This window comes from Chenopodium album, chromosome 16, assembly GCF_948465745.1.
Source record: "Chenopodium album chromosome 16, dcCheAlbu1.1, whole genome shotgun sequence".
Classification (NCBI taxonomy): domain Eukaryota; kingdom Viridiplantae; phylum Streptophyta; class Magnoliopsida; order Caryophyllales; family Amaranthaceae; genus Chenopodium; species Chenopodium album.
In genome coordinates, this window is record NC_137849.1 from 48,348,624 (window position 1) to 48,367,243 (window position 18,620).

General features: G+C 34.7%; 3 protein-coding genes across 3 annotated transcripts; 1 reads left to right on the forward strand and 2 right to left on the reverse strand.

The window, feature by feature from the left end:
- Positions 1-5,368: 5,368 nt before the first annotated feature.
- LOC145585747 (WRKY transcription factor 22-like) lies at positions 5,369-7,826 on the forward strand. The gene is made up of 3 exons (XM_081642460.1): positions 5,369-6,070; positions 6,182-6,292; positions 6,755-7,826. The coding sequence occupies exons 1-3, from the start codon at positions 5,469-5,471 to the stop codon at positions 7,224-7,226; spliced, it is 1,185 nt and encodes a 394-aa protein (XP_081498586.1). The 5' UTR covers positions 5,369-5,468; the 3' UTR covers positions 7,227-7,826.
- Positions 7,827-8,875: 1,049 nt separating this feature from the next.
- LOC145585748 (uncharacterized) lies at positions 8,876-11,583 on the reverse strand. Its single transcript, XM_081642461.1, has one exon. It carries the CDS (start codon positions 11,581-11,583, stop codon positions 9,310-9,312), a length of 2,274 nt encoding a protein of 757 aa, XP_081498587.1. The 3' UTR covers positions 8,876-9,309.
- A 1,219-nt stretch (positions 11,584-12,802) lies between these two features.
- On the reverse strand, positions 12,803-16,735 carry LOC145585749 (3-methyl-2-oxobutanoate hydroxymethyltransferase 1, mitochondrial-like). Its single transcript, XM_081642462.1, has 5 exons — positions 16,232-16,735; positions 15,318-15,524; positions 15,088-15,234; positions 13,465-13,518; positions 12,803-13,362 (listed from the first exon to the last, which is right to left on the reverse strand). The coding sequence occupies exons 1-5, from the start codon at positions 16,637-16,639 to the stop codon at positions 13,120-13,122; spliced, it is 1,059 nt and encodes a 352-aa protein (XP_081498588.1). The 5' UTR covers positions 16,640-16,735; the 3' UTR covers positions 12,803-13,119.
- Between the last annotated feature and the right edge of the window lie 1,885 nt (positions 16,736-18,620).

Genomic DNA, 18,620 nt, shown 5'->3' on the forward strand with positions numbered 1-18,620 from the left:
TCGTTATTGAATAAGGCCTATATGCATAGACAATTGCAAATGTCAATGTTAACTATATCATAAAACTCATTTAACCAATTATCAATCCAACTTCTTGTATTTTATTCAACAAGGGTAAGGTATATTATCATGTATCACGATATTAACTTGGTGAAAAAATGGCAAAATGCTAAAACGTACATAAATTGACCTAAAATAAACTAACTAGACTAATTAAGTCGTATGAAAATTACTACTCCGTAGAACTTAATTTGTTAAAGACTATTACCTCTCTACATATACACACACAAAAATTGTCAACATTGGTATAAATAGACTAGTAAAGTTGTTTTTTGCTGGCAATTTTAGTGAAGATAAAATGGACAAATTTTTTTTATTTATTTTTTTTATTTTTTGTGATAAATTTGAACGCATGGCGAAAAAAAGTTTAGTTTGCTACTTTGTTATTGGCTTATTGCCAGCTAGTTTGCCCCAAAAAAAAAAGGGAAAAAAAAAAAAGCATTCTATCATGGGCCAATAAGAGAAGATGGATGAGCTGATCATGCACCATGCATGTGATACTCGATTGTGACTAGATTATTCCGAAAAGTCAAGCAACTTGTGAAAACCCAACTTTATTCTATGAAATTCGAAGTAATACTAAGGAAATTTGGTCCTCATTCATTTTCTTTTTAAAAAATAATATATAGCTGTACAAGTATACAACACAAATCTACTAACCTAATTATTAAAACTATGATAGTACAGTTATCTACACACTATGGAGTACGAAGTAGAAATATAATTACTCAGCATATGTTATTGTACTACTAGATATATGGGTTTCACGTATTTTTAAATGAAAATGAGGCATGGTGATAGATTTAAAATTACAATGAAATCAAAATTAAAGTTGATGTTAGATGAAAGAAAATCTTCATTCCTTCATTGGTTAGTGTGTTAGTTTCGATCAAGTTCACGTAAAATCTCATTATGTTCAAGTCATAATCATAAAATTTATTACTTATGACAAGCAATGTAAGAATAGCTTAAATAATTCGGATTAAGTTAATTAAAAAAATTATAAGCATGTCAAATTATTATGAGTATTATATATATACGCACGCAATAACTACTAATTTCATAATATTTACTCCTATAAATCATTTTTTTATTTAAGAAAAAGAAAAATCATACTTTCATTATGATGCTAGTTGCTTACGCAGTACAATAACTTAAAATGTAAGGCTGTTAGTAATCGTTCTTCGTTTTAATGATAAGGACAATTAATCCTTTTATAAATAAAACTTTCTTATTATGGAAAAATAAAATATTGGGAAAATTAGTTCAAAAACATTGACCATGGCAACAATTGCCAGGGTAGCACATTTCACATTAAAATATATGGATCGCATGGAAAAAGGGCCGATAATTACCATATTTTACAAGTTTACGTGTTTTGGTAGGTGGAGGGGATTGGCTACACAATAATAAAATATAAAATATATATAAATTATTAAGATTATTAATAATGTCCTTTGGCTTTTATTGAACTTCAAGTGTCACGGAAAATGCCACTTAAGATGCTTTGAGTAGTTTTTAAATATTGGGTTTATCCAAAAATATCTATACTTTTTATTATTTTCTGTTAGGTTTGTAATATAATAAATCTACAAATGAAATAGTTCAAAAACGATTGGCACGTCGTCAAGCTATGTGAAGATAGTTTTGTTGGGACTCGAGTAACAGATAAAAATAATGACGGAAAGAAAATAAAGTGCGAAAATATAGAAAAATAAGACATAATATTTTACGTGGAAAACCCTTTTGAACTAGGGAAAAACCACGGTCCCAATTTCAAGGGACGAAACGGCACTGATATATTTTTGGGAGTACAAAAGATACCACTATAACTACAATATTAGACAATATGTGTTTAGGATAAAGTGCTACTTAGTACCCTTTACAATGGTACTTCCACTTATTAATCCTAAACACCCTCACACTAATATTGTGTTTAACTCACACCAATTACTCCCTCGCTCTCACACTAGTGTTTGTGTATTCTTCAACACTAATACACTCACACTAATACTTCTTTTCACTCCAAGTTTTCTTGACTTCTCCCCTCTTGTGCACATACGTCAATTGCCAATTATATAGGCAAAAGATACTTGCCCTCCAAGTCTCTGCATTAATGCTAGTACCAAAAAGTCAAGGCTTATTTTCCTAGCTTAACACCTTAGAGGCCAAGATTTCACCTTGAAAGCCAAGGTAAAAATACACATCACTTTTCATCGTTCTTTTTATTTTTTTTCATTTTTTTTTACAATAGAATAAAACAATAATACTACTAATATGTGATTTGGAGAGATTAACCCAACAAGTTTGTTATTATAACCTCTCATGATTTTTTCTTTTAAATATGATTGTTTAAAGTATAGAAGTATAGAACGTATGGGGTTGAATTTGGTTATTTGCCATGTTATTTTGAGTAGTCAAAATTCGTGGCACGATTTGAAATTTAAGTTGTCTTTGACTTAACATGAATAACGTAAAAACATACTTAATTTGTATATAAAATTAAAAATGTACCAATACATGCAATTTAAATATGTAGGAGTATCATATAACAACTAGGATCTATTCTTTTCAGATTATTTTATTTTAGTTCAATTCAGTTCTTAATTTCCTTCTCTCATAAAATATTCAGTTCAGTTCATTTCAGTCAATCAGAACAGGCTCCTAATCAACAATAATGCGATCAACATAAGAATAAATTTTGAAAACAAATAAAGGTAAATAACGGTTATTAATATCTTGCAATACATTGCCCTTGGATGATCCACGTACTCATGAATGACATTCACAAACAGCTCACCTTATTCGTTCTGAATCCTCACAATCTCATTATGTCTTCAATTCAAAGAGTCAAAGAGCTATAGAGTGTTATCATATAGTTAAACAACAAGGCCAATCTCATTAATACCCACCAAGATATCGATCCTTTATTTCCTACATAGATTTATTTTTTAGAGATATCCACTAGATGAATGGATAATTAAATAATAATGAAATACATCTAACAAGTTAACATCCGGTAAAAATGCACTTTAGTGTAAAAGTTCAATTCACCGAATTATATATGAAAATTTATAATCTGGTATAATCTAATTTCCATATAAAATATTACTTGTATGATTGTATCCAAACTTATAAGATGTAATGAGATAGCATTAATATTATTTGTATGAGCTGTATTCAGACTTATAAGATGTAATACAATAACATTAATTTCAAATTAACGAGTATTATCCGAATACAATTTTTTATATAAACACTCTTAAAATAAGAGTACACCGAGTATTTGATTTAATTTGAGTCGAACGTAACCTCTCAACTGAATTTTTATTTAATTTTTGGGTCAAAATCATATTTAGACATTGAAAGAAAAAGTTGTTGTCATCTTTATTTTTTGATTTGGGTTGGGCCGTGTGGTGAAACAATTGGTGGTTTGGTTTGTTACTTTGTACAAGTACACTACTCGTATTAAGTTTAGTTATATTAAAACAAAACCGGACCAAAAAAAAACCAATAATGCGCGTGCCCCACTCCCACTATGAGTCTGAAAATTGGCATCCATGGATCTAATTGTTACGGGAGCCCTATTCCACCCTCGGGTCACAAGAGCACCCTAGTGGGACCCAGCTCACTTTCTTTTTTGTCGGTACGCCCCTTAGTCACGAGCATCTGTAGGACCCAGCAAACGTTAAAAACCCCAAAACTTAACATAACAACATTGAGCCGCGTTTCTCCTTTTTCTTCCCGCAAATCCAGCCCCCCCTTTGACATTTTCTCAAGTCAACCCCCCCATTACCACCCTGGTTTTTCACGTACTCCACAATACCACTTGTTCAATTTTACTTTTCTTTTTTTTTTTTTTTACTACCGTATTTATATTTATTCCTCCAAATTATGTTAATTAATCTATATTCTTTTTTCTATGCTACTATCAAGTATTATCACTCCGTATTTATTACAAGTATTCTTTATTTCTTATAAAAATTGATGATAGATCAAAAAGTATTGAAAATAAAAATATACGAGTACTCCCTATTTATTATTTTGTCCTTTTATATGATTATCAATATAAATAATAAGTTAATAACATATCAAGACACCGAAAATAAAATTTTCTATTCATATTTTTTTAAAAAATTTGTCAACTTGTTACAAGTTATATACTGTACAATAATACAATACTATGCATTATCTTTCAAAAATAAATAGAAAACAATATAGTAATACATTATTACTACGAGTAGATAAGTATAATGCAAATCATTAATAGTAGGGATGTCAGTGGGGCGGGTCAAGTAGGAGACCCGCCCCATCCCCGCCCCAGTGGGGCGGGGATGGGTCTTGGTTTGGTGGGTGGTGGGGCGGGGATGGGGATGAAAACGATACCCGCCATGGGTGATGGGGCGGGGGTGGATTTTAAGTTGTACCCGCCCCACCCGCCCCACTTCGTACCCGCCCCATCCCCACCTCATACCCACATATACTTTTATATTATTTTATAAAAATAATTACGTGAAATAAATATTAATTATAATATTTTGTACTACACTTATGTTATAAACAAAAATGTGTGTAATATTAAGAATATTTTTTTTTAATATTATAATCCGTATTAATTATGTAGGATTGTGTATTTGAGACACGGAAATTTGGTGGGTCTTGGGTGGGGATTAGGCGGGTATTTGGTGGGGATTAGGCGGGGATGGATATCCAAGTGGGGGGTGGGGCGGGGATGGTTTTGGAGTTGTACCCGCCGGGGCGGGGATGGGGATGAATATTAGACCCGCCGCGGGGATGGGGATGGGGATGGGGATGAAAATGATAGGTGGGGATGGGGATGGGAAGGCCAACATCCGCCCCGCCCCGCCCCATTGACATCCCTAATTAATAGTGTATGTTTTTAGGACATGAATAATTTAGTCTAAATGAGAGTAATTTTCATTTATTATATATCATTGCAAATATTCTTGATAAAGATTTTTTTTTTTTTTTCATTTTCATAAATTAGTTGAACTGAACTTATTTAAACTGAAGTTACTTAAAAAAACAAAATAAATAGAGAAAATATGCTAGAAAATTTATACACATATAGTGCAATATAAAAATAAAAAAAATACACACCCTTCTAAAAGAAAATAGAGAATTCAACCCATAAACGTCAAAAATATGCAACTTAAAAAAATAGAGAGCTGAAACTGAAAATGTCCTTTTCTAAAAATTTCATTTATATATATAAATCCCATCCCACTACCCTCCACTCTTTTTAATTATCTTTCTGATTTCTTATCCCCCCACCCCTTCCAAAAGTCAGCGCCTTCTCTTGTCTCCATTCTCTCATTCCTTCCTTCTTTATTCTCACTTTCTCTCTCCTCCCCTGTTTGTTTCATTTATCTCTCCTCATTACATCCATGGAAACCCCTCCAGATTGGGATCTACTCGCCGTTGTCAGAAGCTGCTGCTCCACCACCACTACAACCACCACCACCACGGCAGATCTAGAACCTTCTCCACCACTTCCGCCGCCACCTCCGTCGTCATCGTCTTCGCAATTTATCCCTCTTCCTCAACCACCTAACCACCAGCAGCAGCAACAACAACCGGCAAAGCAAGAGCCGTATTTTTCTACATCGCCTTGTTCAACAACGAGTGGTGGTGTTCTTTTTCAATTTTCAAACCCCTTTGAGCCTTGCACCTCAACGACGTCGTTTGAGTTGCAGGATATTTGTAAACCGTTGATTTGCACCACTGCAACTACTGCAAATAGTTCCGTTACTATTCATAACAATAATAGTTTTCAGTCTCTCTCCTCGGCTTCTTTGGCATCTCCGGTATCTTCGCCTTCTTCAGTCATCACTGGAAGATCTTTTGGAATTGTCGAACAACAGCAACAACAACATCAACAACAAACGCAGCTTCGAGGATTAATTAAGCCTTCTCATGTCATTTTTGGAACTTCTTCTCCTTCTATTGCTGGAAATAATGCTTCTCAAACTCAGAGAACTAAGAAAAGGTTGGTTTAATTTGGATTAATTTCTCATGAGAAAAATATGATTTTGAGGAGTACCCATTTTGTAGATTGGTGTCAATTTTAATGGGTTCTGTTTTGATTTTTGTAATACAGGAAGAATTTGATGAAGAAGGTGTGTCATGTTCCAGCAGAAGGTCTTTCCTCTGATATGTGGGCTTGGAGAAAATATGGTCAGAAACCCATCAAAGGCTCTCCATATCCAAGGTGGTTTTTCTTTTTGTTTCTTTCTATATTGCTTCATTTTTCAAAAAAAAAAAAAAGGAAAAAAAAAGTCAGAACTCCCCCCTCCTCGGGTAGCTCGAGTTTTACACACTTTTCCGCTTTCGTTCAATTAATTTACAAAGTGTTCCGTTAAGCATATGCTAAAGCACCTATAATGATAACATGTTGTGATAAGCTAAAGAATTTGTGTTCAAACTCTTTATTTGCTTTTAAAAGCAAAGCAAATTCCTCAACACACAACTCCAAGAATCTCATCAAATCTCAGCTCATTTCCAAAAATCTTTACTTTTAAAGGTGAAACCAGAAAAGTAGTCCTTGTTCAATGAAACCAACCATTAATAGAAATTCACCAACCAAAAATCATTTTTCTGATTTTCAATTTTTTGCTACAATTTTATCTTAATTTTTACTAATGAATTTTCTTTCCAAAAATAAATACAACAGGGGATACTACAGATGTAGCAGCTCAAAGGGATGTTTAGCCAGAAAACAAGTAGAGCGCAACAGATCAGACCCTAAAATGTTCATAGTCACCTACACTTCGGAACACAATCATCCTATGCCAACTCACAGAAACTCTCTCGCCGGAAGTACTCGCCAAAAACCACTTACTACCAACGGAACACCGCCGGAGCAGCCCACTTGCTCGTCACCCTCGGCCGCAAGTCTCTCTCCTTTGACCGAGAAGTCAGAGTCAAAGACTGAAGGAGATGAATTGATCAAAGAGGAAGAAGATACAAGCGAGATGGCTCTATCTGATTTAATGCTTAATGATGATTTCTATGTGGGATTTGAGCAAATCGACGGTGGCTCAGATGGTAGTGATTGTTTTTCAGATCATTTTTCACCGTCGTCGTCGGAGTTTCCTTGGTTAAGTAATAGTAGTAGTACGGCAGCAGCTGCCGGGGGGAGTTGACTTTTCCGGTAGACGTTGACTTTTTTTAGTTTTTTCCGGTGGGAGGAATTCTAGTGGTTGTTGATGATGGTGGGATTGACTTTTGGTTCATTGACATGATGCCTTCCCACTTTAATTTGGTCAACTTTTATTTTATTTTATTTTTAATTTATTATTTTTACTTTTTTTGTGCTTTTTTGGAGGGGAAGGTGGGAAAAATGCTCTCACTATTTGTCAGAATCTATGTAAGGCCACAATGGCATTGTGGATTTGTAAGGTAGTGGAGATTTAACAGTAATCCAAAAGTTAGAGAGATAAGGAGGAGAGAGAAATTTTAGAAAACACTTTTAGTTGGTAGAATCTCTATTCTCAACTAAAGTGTTTTTTTTTTTTTTTTTTTTTTTTTTTTTAAGTGAATGTAATGGGAATGTAATGGGAATGGTTCATTGAAAGTTAGCAAGAGAAGAAAGAACCTTGTAGAGGAAAAAAGAGGGATGGGGTGCATATGCTTATAGTTATTCTTTTGTTTTTGTGAAGGAAAAAAAAAAGGGAAGAGGAATAGTAGTATAGTGGTAGTTATTAGCAATAAAACTCGTAAAGTTAATTAATTCGGTATATATACTCCTTTCATTTTGAAATGATCGTCTTACTTCTCGTTATGGTGCGTTTATATTTATAATTGACTATGATAATTTATTTGCCTGGTGCTCTTTCAAAAAATATATTCTTACGCTTTTTCCTCTTATTAAGATTAAATTAGTGTTTGACTCATACAAAACTAGCTCGAAACTTTGCTAGCAGCTTACTAACTTGATTTTTTGCTATTGAATGTTGACTTTTAGAGTTATGTAAACCCATTAAAAGATTGTGAGTCAAGGAACATATTATAGAGGATTATTATTTGTGAACGGAGCGAGAAATAAAGATAAGTTGCTTTTTATCTTTGGAGTTCATTGTCAAACGGGCATTTTATTTATTTATGTATTCTACTGTAAATAAATTTATTAGTTTATCAAATGCTTTAAGAGGGATGGTGATAGTTTAATGTAAAAATTGCTAGTTTTGGGACCATCGAATGGAATCTGTGGAAACACATGGTTCACAGCTGTCGGTTCTCAATCTCCAATGAAAGTCACCATCTTTTTCCTCTTTAGTTTTGGGGGATAAATTGGTAGGACAACCCTAATTACTGCCTAATTTTAACTGAAAACTCTGCACATTTTTAAAATTTAGTAGACCTTATTTTTAGAGCAGAGCAGAGACCATTTACAGACATTACAGTACCAATTTTGGTGAATGAAACTATAAACAAGCAGTAACTTTTCAAATACAGCATACCAGTTCTGTAATTCAATAGGGTTTTAATTTCTGAAATTCCCTACCTTCAACTTGATGTGAACATTCCATATTCCTCTTTTGAAACTACCATAATCTTTTGTCTAGTAGCTTTTAAATGTGGGAATTGACTGAGGAGGATCGGAATGGAATGTGCTATATGTAGTCGTAAGGGAAATGAATAAGAAGTATAAAGTAAAATTACATACTCAGTACCATGTAATAAAACCGAACAAAATTCCCTACATAATACGAGTATTATGTTGAAGAAAGCATTTAAGGCTAAGGTTATTGGATTGCAGCACAAAAATAGTCCTTTTCATATAAAATAAAAACCGATACATCTAAATTGTGCTCATTGCAGACAAGGGTTTCCCCTACTGTGTCTGCATCTTTGCTGAATGATTGACAATCAACCCAACGGAAATGTTGGTATAACATCACTTTGTCCTCTCAGAAAAAAGGGGACTTTGAGCTCTGGCTTTCAGCTCCCTAAATCAGCTGAGCTTGAAATGCAACTTTCAGTAATTTGTGGTGGGTTGAACAAGCAGCTAATAGCGACATTGCAGCATCTTTTTTCTCTGCGTACCATGTACCTTGGCTTCATACAGCTTACTAACACTGTAAATTGTAATCCGGAGAGGTCTTTTGGTTAGATGTAAATAGAAAAATTGAAGTTCCACTTGTTTAAAGAGGGACTAATTAAGCAACTTCCTTTACAAGATGGGAAGTAGAACCTTTCATTGCCAGAAAACCACTCTTTATGCAGTCACCTGTATCCTTCAACAAACTGTTTAAGTTTATCATCTTCGCCTGCTGCAGGAAGCCACTCTGTGAGTACCTCCATGGTTATATAGTCAGGATGACAAGCCAATTCAGTCATTTTACCCATAAGCTCTAAAGCTTTATCAAGCTTATTCTCGTCTCGTAGGCCTTTGAATAAAGCATTGAAGGTGCTTGAATCTGGGCCCACGCCTTTGGCTATCATGTCCTCAAAAAGAGAGAGTGCTTCCCCCAACTCATTCTTCTGGCAAAGAGCATCTATTAAGACATTGTATACTACAGTGTTGGGAGGAGTCCTGGTGGATGAACTCATTTTCCTAAAAATTTTCATGGCTTCATCAAGCTCTCCTGCCCTGCAACATGCATGGATTAGTGCTCCAAATGTGACAACTGTAGGAGCAATCTTGTTTTCAACCATTTGTATAAGCAGTCTACGAGCTGGTTTCAGGTCCCCGGTTCTGCTGAAATATGATATCAAAGTATTGTAGGTGATACTATCAGGTTCAAGTCCAACCTCTTTCATTTCCTCCATCAACTGATGAGCTTTATCCAACTTATTCTTTTTGCAAAAGCCGTTGATCATCACATTATAACACCGAATGTCAGGGAGAAATCCAGCGCTTTTCATCTCGAATAATACTGACTCAACATCATCCATAAGCCCTGCTTGGGACAAACCAGAGATCAGGCTATAGTACACAATGGCATCTAATGCACATGTTTGTCTTATTTCTTTGAACAACTCCATTGCTTTATTGATATTATTTACACCACAGAAACCACTAATTAACGTAGTATAAGTTACTTTGTTTCCTTTTAACCCTTTTCCTTCCATCTGACGGTAGAACTTGAGCGCATTACCAGCTTTACCATCTCTGCACATACCACCCACTAAAGTATTTATAGTAACAGCATTTGGTTGAACTCCTTGCTTCTCCATCTCATCAAACAATTCAAGAGATCTCTCAAGCTCATCAACTTTACAAAATCCATCAATCAAACAATTATAAGTGCTACTTATTGGGGAGCATTTACCTTCTGAGATCATCTTTCTCATCATAGCTAAACCTTCTTCTGCACGACCAGCTTTACATAGCCCGTTGATAAGAGTATTATAGATTATTACATCCGGCTCAATGTAATCACCTATCTTCCCGCTCCTCATTTTCTCAAACAAATTGATCGCTTCATCAATCTTAAAAGACTTGCAAAGGTGATTGATACTACTCCCAAGAGTCACAACATTAGCACTTATGCCTTTCGCCAGCATCTCTTCCAATAATACTTCCATTCTTTTAAATTGGCGGTCTTTTGCCAAACCTGTCAACAAAGCATTATATGGTGCAACTTCAACAGGTCCATCCAATTCCATGAAAGCATACAAAAGCTTCCAAGCCATGTCAATCCTTCTAGTCCTACAGAGTTCAGTAATCCATCGCGTCAACAGAACAGTATCAGGAAACACACGGTGTCGGCCAAACTTTAACGCTAGCTCCACAAGTTCCTCCCAAGACAACCCCTTTCCATGCTTCCTAGCTTCCAACATCACCGAAAAAACAATCGCAGCAGAGTTTGAATTTGGCGGGAAATTCGCATTTGGTTGGAGCATATCGTCGAGCACCTGGAGTGCATCATCAAAACGCCCATTTCTAAGAAGCTGATCAATCACCACATTCCGAACTTGGGTATTCTTCTTCTGGGATTCTAATTCATCATAAATAATCATCAATTCCTCAATCATTCCAGCCCGCCCTAAACATTGAATGAAAAGAATAACAGAATTAACCGTCAAAGGAACACCCATCTCTTTGGAAGTGTTAAGAAGGTCGAAGAGCTTCTCTTTCCAACTGGGTTTTCGAGAAGCAAGCTCAAAAACAGCTTGAAATGCAGAAGAAAGCAGATTATCATCTAAGCAAGGAGAATTGGAGCGAAGGTGTTCGACGAAACTGAGGGCAGTTGAAGAATCGCCCAAACGACGAGTGATTTGGAGGATGTGATTGGAGGAGAGAGAATTAGAATCTGAGAAGAGAAGATTAGAAAGCTGTTGGTTTGTCTTCCAGCTTTCATTGTCGCTGGATTTGAGGATTTCGACGATTTGGGTTACGATTGAAGATGATGATGAAGGGTCTACTTTAGGTGGTTCAGCATTGGAGGGTTGTTCGATGGATGAGTGAAGGAAAGAGGCGTGAATTTTAGGGTTTTGGTGTTTGAGTAATCTAAGGAGTTTTGAGCAGATTGGTGCTCTTGATATGATGCTCATCTTTCTCTGTTTTTTTTTTTTTTTTTCTTTCTCTGGGGAAGAAGGAAATAAATTTTGGGGGGAAGTCAAATTTGAACTTTGAAGACTCTACATAAAACGGTCTGCTTACACCCACAATGGTTGCTGAGAGGTTGCGGTGCGGTTATGGTCGGGTATACACTTGCTAAGGCGTGCACGATACACTCGGTAGCTAAGGTGAGTAAGGCCTAAGGGCGATACATAATTACATATTGAGGAATGTTAGTGAGTTATTTGTTATTTTCCGATTAAAATATATGAATGTAGCTGAGTTAGATTGCACTCATTACATTTTTTCTGTTAAGATTCACTAGTAACTATTACGGAGTATAAAGAGCAATATATATTTTATTTGTCATGTCAGAGATTAATATACCAACTATTCCGGACATGTAACAGTACAATGATATAAACTCAGGTGCACCACTTTTGTGGTTGAGAACTTGAGATAGCCAACTGCACGAGTAACATCAAACAATTCGAACCATAATTACTTAAACCTTAACATAGGCGCTAAGTTAATATAGGTGTGAACTTTGTTGAAGATTCGAGTTATTTCTTGATACAATGCAGAGAAAAGTTCCTAATAGAAGCAAATATAATAAATCATTAAGACATTCATTTTGATTTTTGGCTTTGAAGATCATAAAAATTAATTAAAGGATACATCATACAAAACCGTATAATTATTGGACATCATAATTGTCAATTCTAAGACTCTGTAGATGCCATTGTGCCAACAGTAGCAATGTCAAAATCACTCACGACCCTTGTCAAATGTTGTCACAGCAAAGGTCAAAAGTCATGTCCATGACACTTTTTTCTGGAGGAATCTCAAAATTTGATTAAAGTTGAAGTGGAATTTCTCAAAGTGCCAAATAACTTCAAGGTCGCCCATGATTGCACTGTCCTTTGTTATTGTTAGCAAGTCATTCTCATCAGATTCTTTAGAGATTACAGGAAACTTTCAAATAAACATTCAAATAGTAAAATAAACATTCAATATTGATTTAGCCTACTTTTAAATGATACTCTGAAATGTACTGGAGCTTAGACCTCATCTTACGGAAAGAAACTGCAGATACTACACGTAGAAACAAAAATATTATTTTTTTAGGAAACTCCTGATTGGCTGATTTGATGCTTCTAATATATTCATACAGAGCATGAGCCTATTTAGAAGAATGAAGTGAAAGTCGAATACAAAATAAGAATCTCCATGATCAAATCTACATAAGGTTTCTTCAGCCGAAATACAGTTTCTGTTATGCCTCTTAGCAAAATTACAGCACCAAACGACTTACAGACCTACAAGCTTAAAGAAAACACTATACTCTGTTTCTGGCAGGGTGCTTCAATGTCATAGCTGAAACATGCTCACTTTTACTAGCCAGAGCAAACTGATATAACATCCAAATTCTACTATCAATAGGAATTAGGGGAAAACTCTTGTCAATATGAGGAGCCATTATAATTTTTTTGTCGGATTGTCGAATACATTTTGTTAGTCGTAGCAATCTACGAGGGGATTTTGTTTTTCTCCACTTTTTCAACAGCTTCGGCTGCAGCAGAGGCAGCTTTATCCAATCCCATCTGTTTTAGCTCATCCAAGAAGCCACCAACTTCTGAAGCACTGATTTTATATGGGCTGTGGTTAGGTCCAGGGAATGAACCACTTGTCACTTCATCCTTGTACTCCACAAGGGCTTTGTTGATCACATCTCCGACGTGTGCATATTGCTTGCAGAATTTAGGAGTAACCTGCAATTATTGATTGAAAAAAAATGGCAATAAACCATCTATTCTACTTCTATTTCATTTTAGGGGTGGCGGTGGCAGAATGTTCGAGTAGCACTATCTAACCTTTGCATGGTGAGGGTGTTGCAGCATTCCCAGAAGATCATGATACACTAATACCTGAAATTTAAGAAGCATTTGGTAAAAGAGATCATATATGATTGGATGCATTTTGCATATCTAGTCTACAATAAAATTAATGAAATCTCATTCAGCCTTTTTTTTTTTTCTTTCTTTGAATGACAGACAGGGCAAATAATTTGAAGGGCAGGGGTGGTGAAGAGGAGTCAATGCCACAGTTCCTTTTTTTTAGTCGAATCTTAGAAATGACGTCTAAGATTGAAATAAATTTCTTACAGAATCATTTAAGCTTTTTAATGATTAAGCATGACAATATTAGGATAATATCAAGTGAATCAATTGGACTTGAAAAAAATCCTGGTGTAAAAACAAGAGCATAGGCAATTGAGTAAGTTTATCTGAATTTAGTCCGAAAACGGTAAATTTTATGGGACCACAGAAAGAGTGCATCATACTAAACAAACTTGGCTGCAGAATTCTGCATCTTTTTGATGAAATTGTTTGAAGCATGGGGAGAATGAAGAAGGAAAACAGCTTTCTGCATTATAGAATGGTAGGCTTCCTACAAGTAGCCAAGAATTGATTGTATAGTTTTCTAATTTTTGATGCAAATCAGAGGGACCATAACTAACATAAGGGCATCCATGAGTCCACATCAGTGCTTTAAGAGGAAACACTTACTTTTGCAGTCTGCAAGAGAGGTGAAGCAACTGAGCCGATTTATTAATCTAATAAAAGAGGTGCATGATGAGGATTTTTGCTGAAGTGGAGTAGAGGCACTTGCAGTGCACAAGGCCTAGTGGCCTACTTTTAGGTGCCAAATTCAGTTGAAGTAATTTATAGAGGCTTTGATGTTTTAAACAAATGTCATGAATCTCTCATTCAATTTATAAGTAAGGTAATAATGACGTATGCTGGGAAAATCAGTTAATTACAATTGTGAAAACAAAAAGGGCAACCTAAAATCACAACAGTAGAAATTGTGCTGAAATTTCCATTGTTTTCAATAATTTAGGTTAGTCTCGTGGAAATGACCACCTTTCTAATCATGACATGTGTGCTGGACTCCAGCTAGGTTCGAGCACAGGCTTCTTGTCTTATGCCAGCACTTCAAGAACCCTAATACCTTGGTGCACCTTGCACATACACACCAGGTCACCAGGCAACCCATTGCCTCAGGCCCTCAGTGCAGGCTCATGCCTTCTTAAACAGTGGGTCAGTAAACGAGTCTGATTTAAATTCAAGGGGAGGAAAGGAGCATAAAGTCAACAAAAAAGGGGTACACTACTATTCTTTAGTATTGAAGGGACACTGCAGATGAATTAAGAGAGTTGAGGAATGAAAAGAGTTATGTGCAGTGTGGAAGACAAACTAACTGGAAAGAACCATAGGTCGACTAAAACCAGGCTTGTAATTAGCACAAGAGTGTACATTTTATAGTAATAGTAGGCAATGGCATTTGAAAAGATGTCGAGTAACAAATGCATGAATTTTCAAGATTTACAAAGCAAAAAGCAAGATGATGAACTCTAAACTTCTTCAAACTAAAACACTATGCATAAAGATAAAATGTCAACTCATTGACCTTTCAATTATAAGAAAACAAACCTGCCCACTGCAAAATGGTCCAGCTCCAATACCGATAGTAGGAATTCCTAAAATGGATGTTGCTGCTGCAGCCACTGGTGCAGGAACACATTCCAATACAACAGCAAAACACCCAGCTTCTTGCAAAGAAAGTGCAGTCTCTACAACCTTCACAGTACCACATTCAGCGCTAACATATATCAAGTGTATGGTCACATGGGGTGAGGACTGAGGAGTCTATCAGAAGATACCTTAACAGCACTGGAAATGTTTCTCCCCTGAGGCCTAAATCCTCCAAGAACACTAATGGCCTGCGGTGTCAATCCTACATGCCCAATCACTGCAATTCCAGCTTCAACAATAGCTTTTGCTGCTGTAATTCTAGAAGGTGATGCTCCCTCCAATTTTATTGCATCCATTCCTCCCTCTTTCAAAATTCTGACAGCTGAATCAACTGCCTGTTTTAATTTTACAATGCCATATCATGAACCATCACACTAATACATTCACAAACATAATACTTGTATCAATTAAGGCATCTTATTACAATGAGTATATACTCTCTAAATTATATTGAGCTATTGATTATACACTTGTACACCAATGAGATAAATCAGTTTATACCCTCTAAAGCTTATAGGCAATTAGGCATTTTGTTTCTAAGAGATTATTCTATGCCTCGCTGTAAAGAGATCCCAAGCCAACTACATGAGTTATAAGGAATTGGGATTATTGGACTACTCGGAAATAGGGTATGCAAGCTTTGGATTTTTTCAAGAGCACGATGAAAAACCACTCGCTGAAGAGAGCAATAATCGTCCTTTCCAGTGGCCAATACTCAGTATAACAATCACATACACTCACCTTAGGGCTTACACTTTCGATTATGATACAATAAAGCACTTACAGAACAAATGTCTAATCTAATCTAACATACTTCAGCCCCATTTTCCCAAATGTCTAATCTAATCTAATACGTTCTTAATAATCCCACTTAATCAAAACCACCTTAATTATCATCTAATTATTACATCAATTATACAATTGTAGATTCCTTTCCCTACTTACTCAACAAGAACAACCCATCAAGCAAAAAACCACAAAACAATGACCCAATTCACAATTCATCCTAAAAACATCAAAAAACATAATTTTTTATTTATACCTGCTGAGAGCTGGACTCATAAGTACCAAAAGGGAGGTCCCCAACAAGAAGGGGTCGATTAGCACCACGCGCCACCGCACGACAATGAACAAGCATTTCATCAAGAGTAATCGGCAAAGTAGTATCATACCCGTGAACAACCATGGCGGCGGAGTCTCCGACGAGGCAAATGTCAATTCCGGCGGTGTCGAGGTGTACGGCGGAAGGGTAATCGTAGGCGGTCACCATTGTTATGGGAATTCCCTTCTTGTGTTTCTGCTTAAGGTGAGCTAATGTTACCCTTTGTTCTGTGTTTTGGGGTTTTGGACCGCCGTATACGGTGTTTTCCGGGATGTTGCTCATGTTGCGGAGGGTGAAGCGGTGGCGGAGGACGGCGGCGTGTCTTAGGAGATTGCTGAAGACCGCCATTGAAAAAGACAAGGAAGGGTGGAAGTGAGTAGTGCGTGCTTGGATCGTGATGGGGTTGTTGGCGGTTGGCCTACCAAAGTGCTAAATCAATAATATTCTTCGTTATTTTTTGCTCTTAAAGAAAAAAAAAAAAATAAATTCATTCTTTTGAAACAGAAACTATGTTATGATTCTCCCCCTAAAAGTTAAAAAAAAAAAAAAAAAAAAAAAAAAAAAAAAAAAGGGTTATGATTCTTATGAATGTTACTCTCTGGTTTCTCGGTTCTACAAGTAAATTATTTTCTTATACAATATTATCGGAGTTTCAATGCGTCTAATCTTGTGAATAACGTGAATCAACTCTGTGTTGGATGAGAGCAAAATTAATCCTAAGTCTTAAGGATGACATCATCATTTTTAAAATTTTTGGTCTTAAGACAAGACTTTATTTTTTTAATGTATTTAAAAAGCAGAGTCTTAACAAAATCTGAAGTGGAGTCTTGAAAACTCAGGACTCAACTCTACACACTATTCACAGTATTTTCCCTATATATACATCAAAACACAGTGTTTTGATAAAAATAAATAAATAAATTTAAATACATTAAAATCTATGTACATTTCTTCAAAATAAAAATATTCTATGTAAGTTGTTTCTAAAAAAAATGTATGTACGTTGTTTCAAAATTTTTATAGATATGTACGTTGTTTATAATTTTTTATATACAAAAATCATATTGTTTGTTTTATTTTACCTTAATTATGTACCTAACTTGTTTCAAATAAAATAAAATACACACTAATCATGATTTAACAATAATTATCAATTTAAATCATCTTGTATTTTAACTATCTTTTTTTTTTTTTTTTTTGTTATTGTTTGTTGGTTTTTAATATTTATCATGTATGTACCTAGTCATAATAAAAATACTCTATATATGTATTATAAAAACTAAATATCCTATTGATTTTATTATCATTTATTTGTCTTCTTTAAAAGCCTACAAAAAATATAAAGAACGTACAATATTGAAATATATATGAATAAAAAAAATTAATAAATATTTTAAAGAAATCTAAAATAAGTCTGAAGAATGAAGAGATAAATCCGATTGACTCTTAAACAGTCTTAACATAATTAAAAATAAAAAAAATAATTAAATTTAATATAAAATTTGATGTGACAATGGATTAAAATCTTAAGACCAGACAGGGCTAATCTTGCTCTGATAAAAAATAAAAATAAAATAAAATAAATAAAATAAAAAGTAGATTAAGAGATGGAGTTTTGATTGTCTCTAGTTTTTAGTTTGATTGTCTCTAGTTTTTAGTTGCATATATTAATTTGAAAAAAAAAGAAAAAAAAAAAACTTGATTTATCTCAATTTAAAGGTCACATTCTATTTTCTAATCATATACAATGCGCTTGTAACATAGCTACCTCAAGTCCTCACCTTTGTCACTTAACAATAATCCTGAAATTTATTTAGCCTTCAACTTGATGCACAAACCAAGAAGCCATCTATACGGCTTTGACTTTACCCTATGATGCTTTACATAGTTGCATCATTACTTTTTTTTTTATTTTTGAAAGATCAAATGCATTATTTATAAGTTTCAAACCACCTTTTACATCTTCGAAATTAATATTGAGGTTTTAGGTGTTATTCCATAAACAAACTATTTTTATATTGTTAATATGTTCAAGTTGTACCAAACATACTTTTCAATATCTTGTTGGTAACATAAAAAGAAAATATATCTTAATTTCATTGTTGACTTTCCTAAAGCAAACAATTTAGAAGTTCTTGTGTTAAGTTGGTAAGTGAATTGTCAAATTTGGATATCCACTTTGTCTAGAAAACCACTTGTATTTACAATAATATTTTTTTTCAACCTTCAATTTTTTAAAACAACCATTAATAAATATGCTCAATTACCACGAGTGATAAAGCTATTGAAAAATTTAATATTACATCACAAGTGACTAATTTTGCATTGT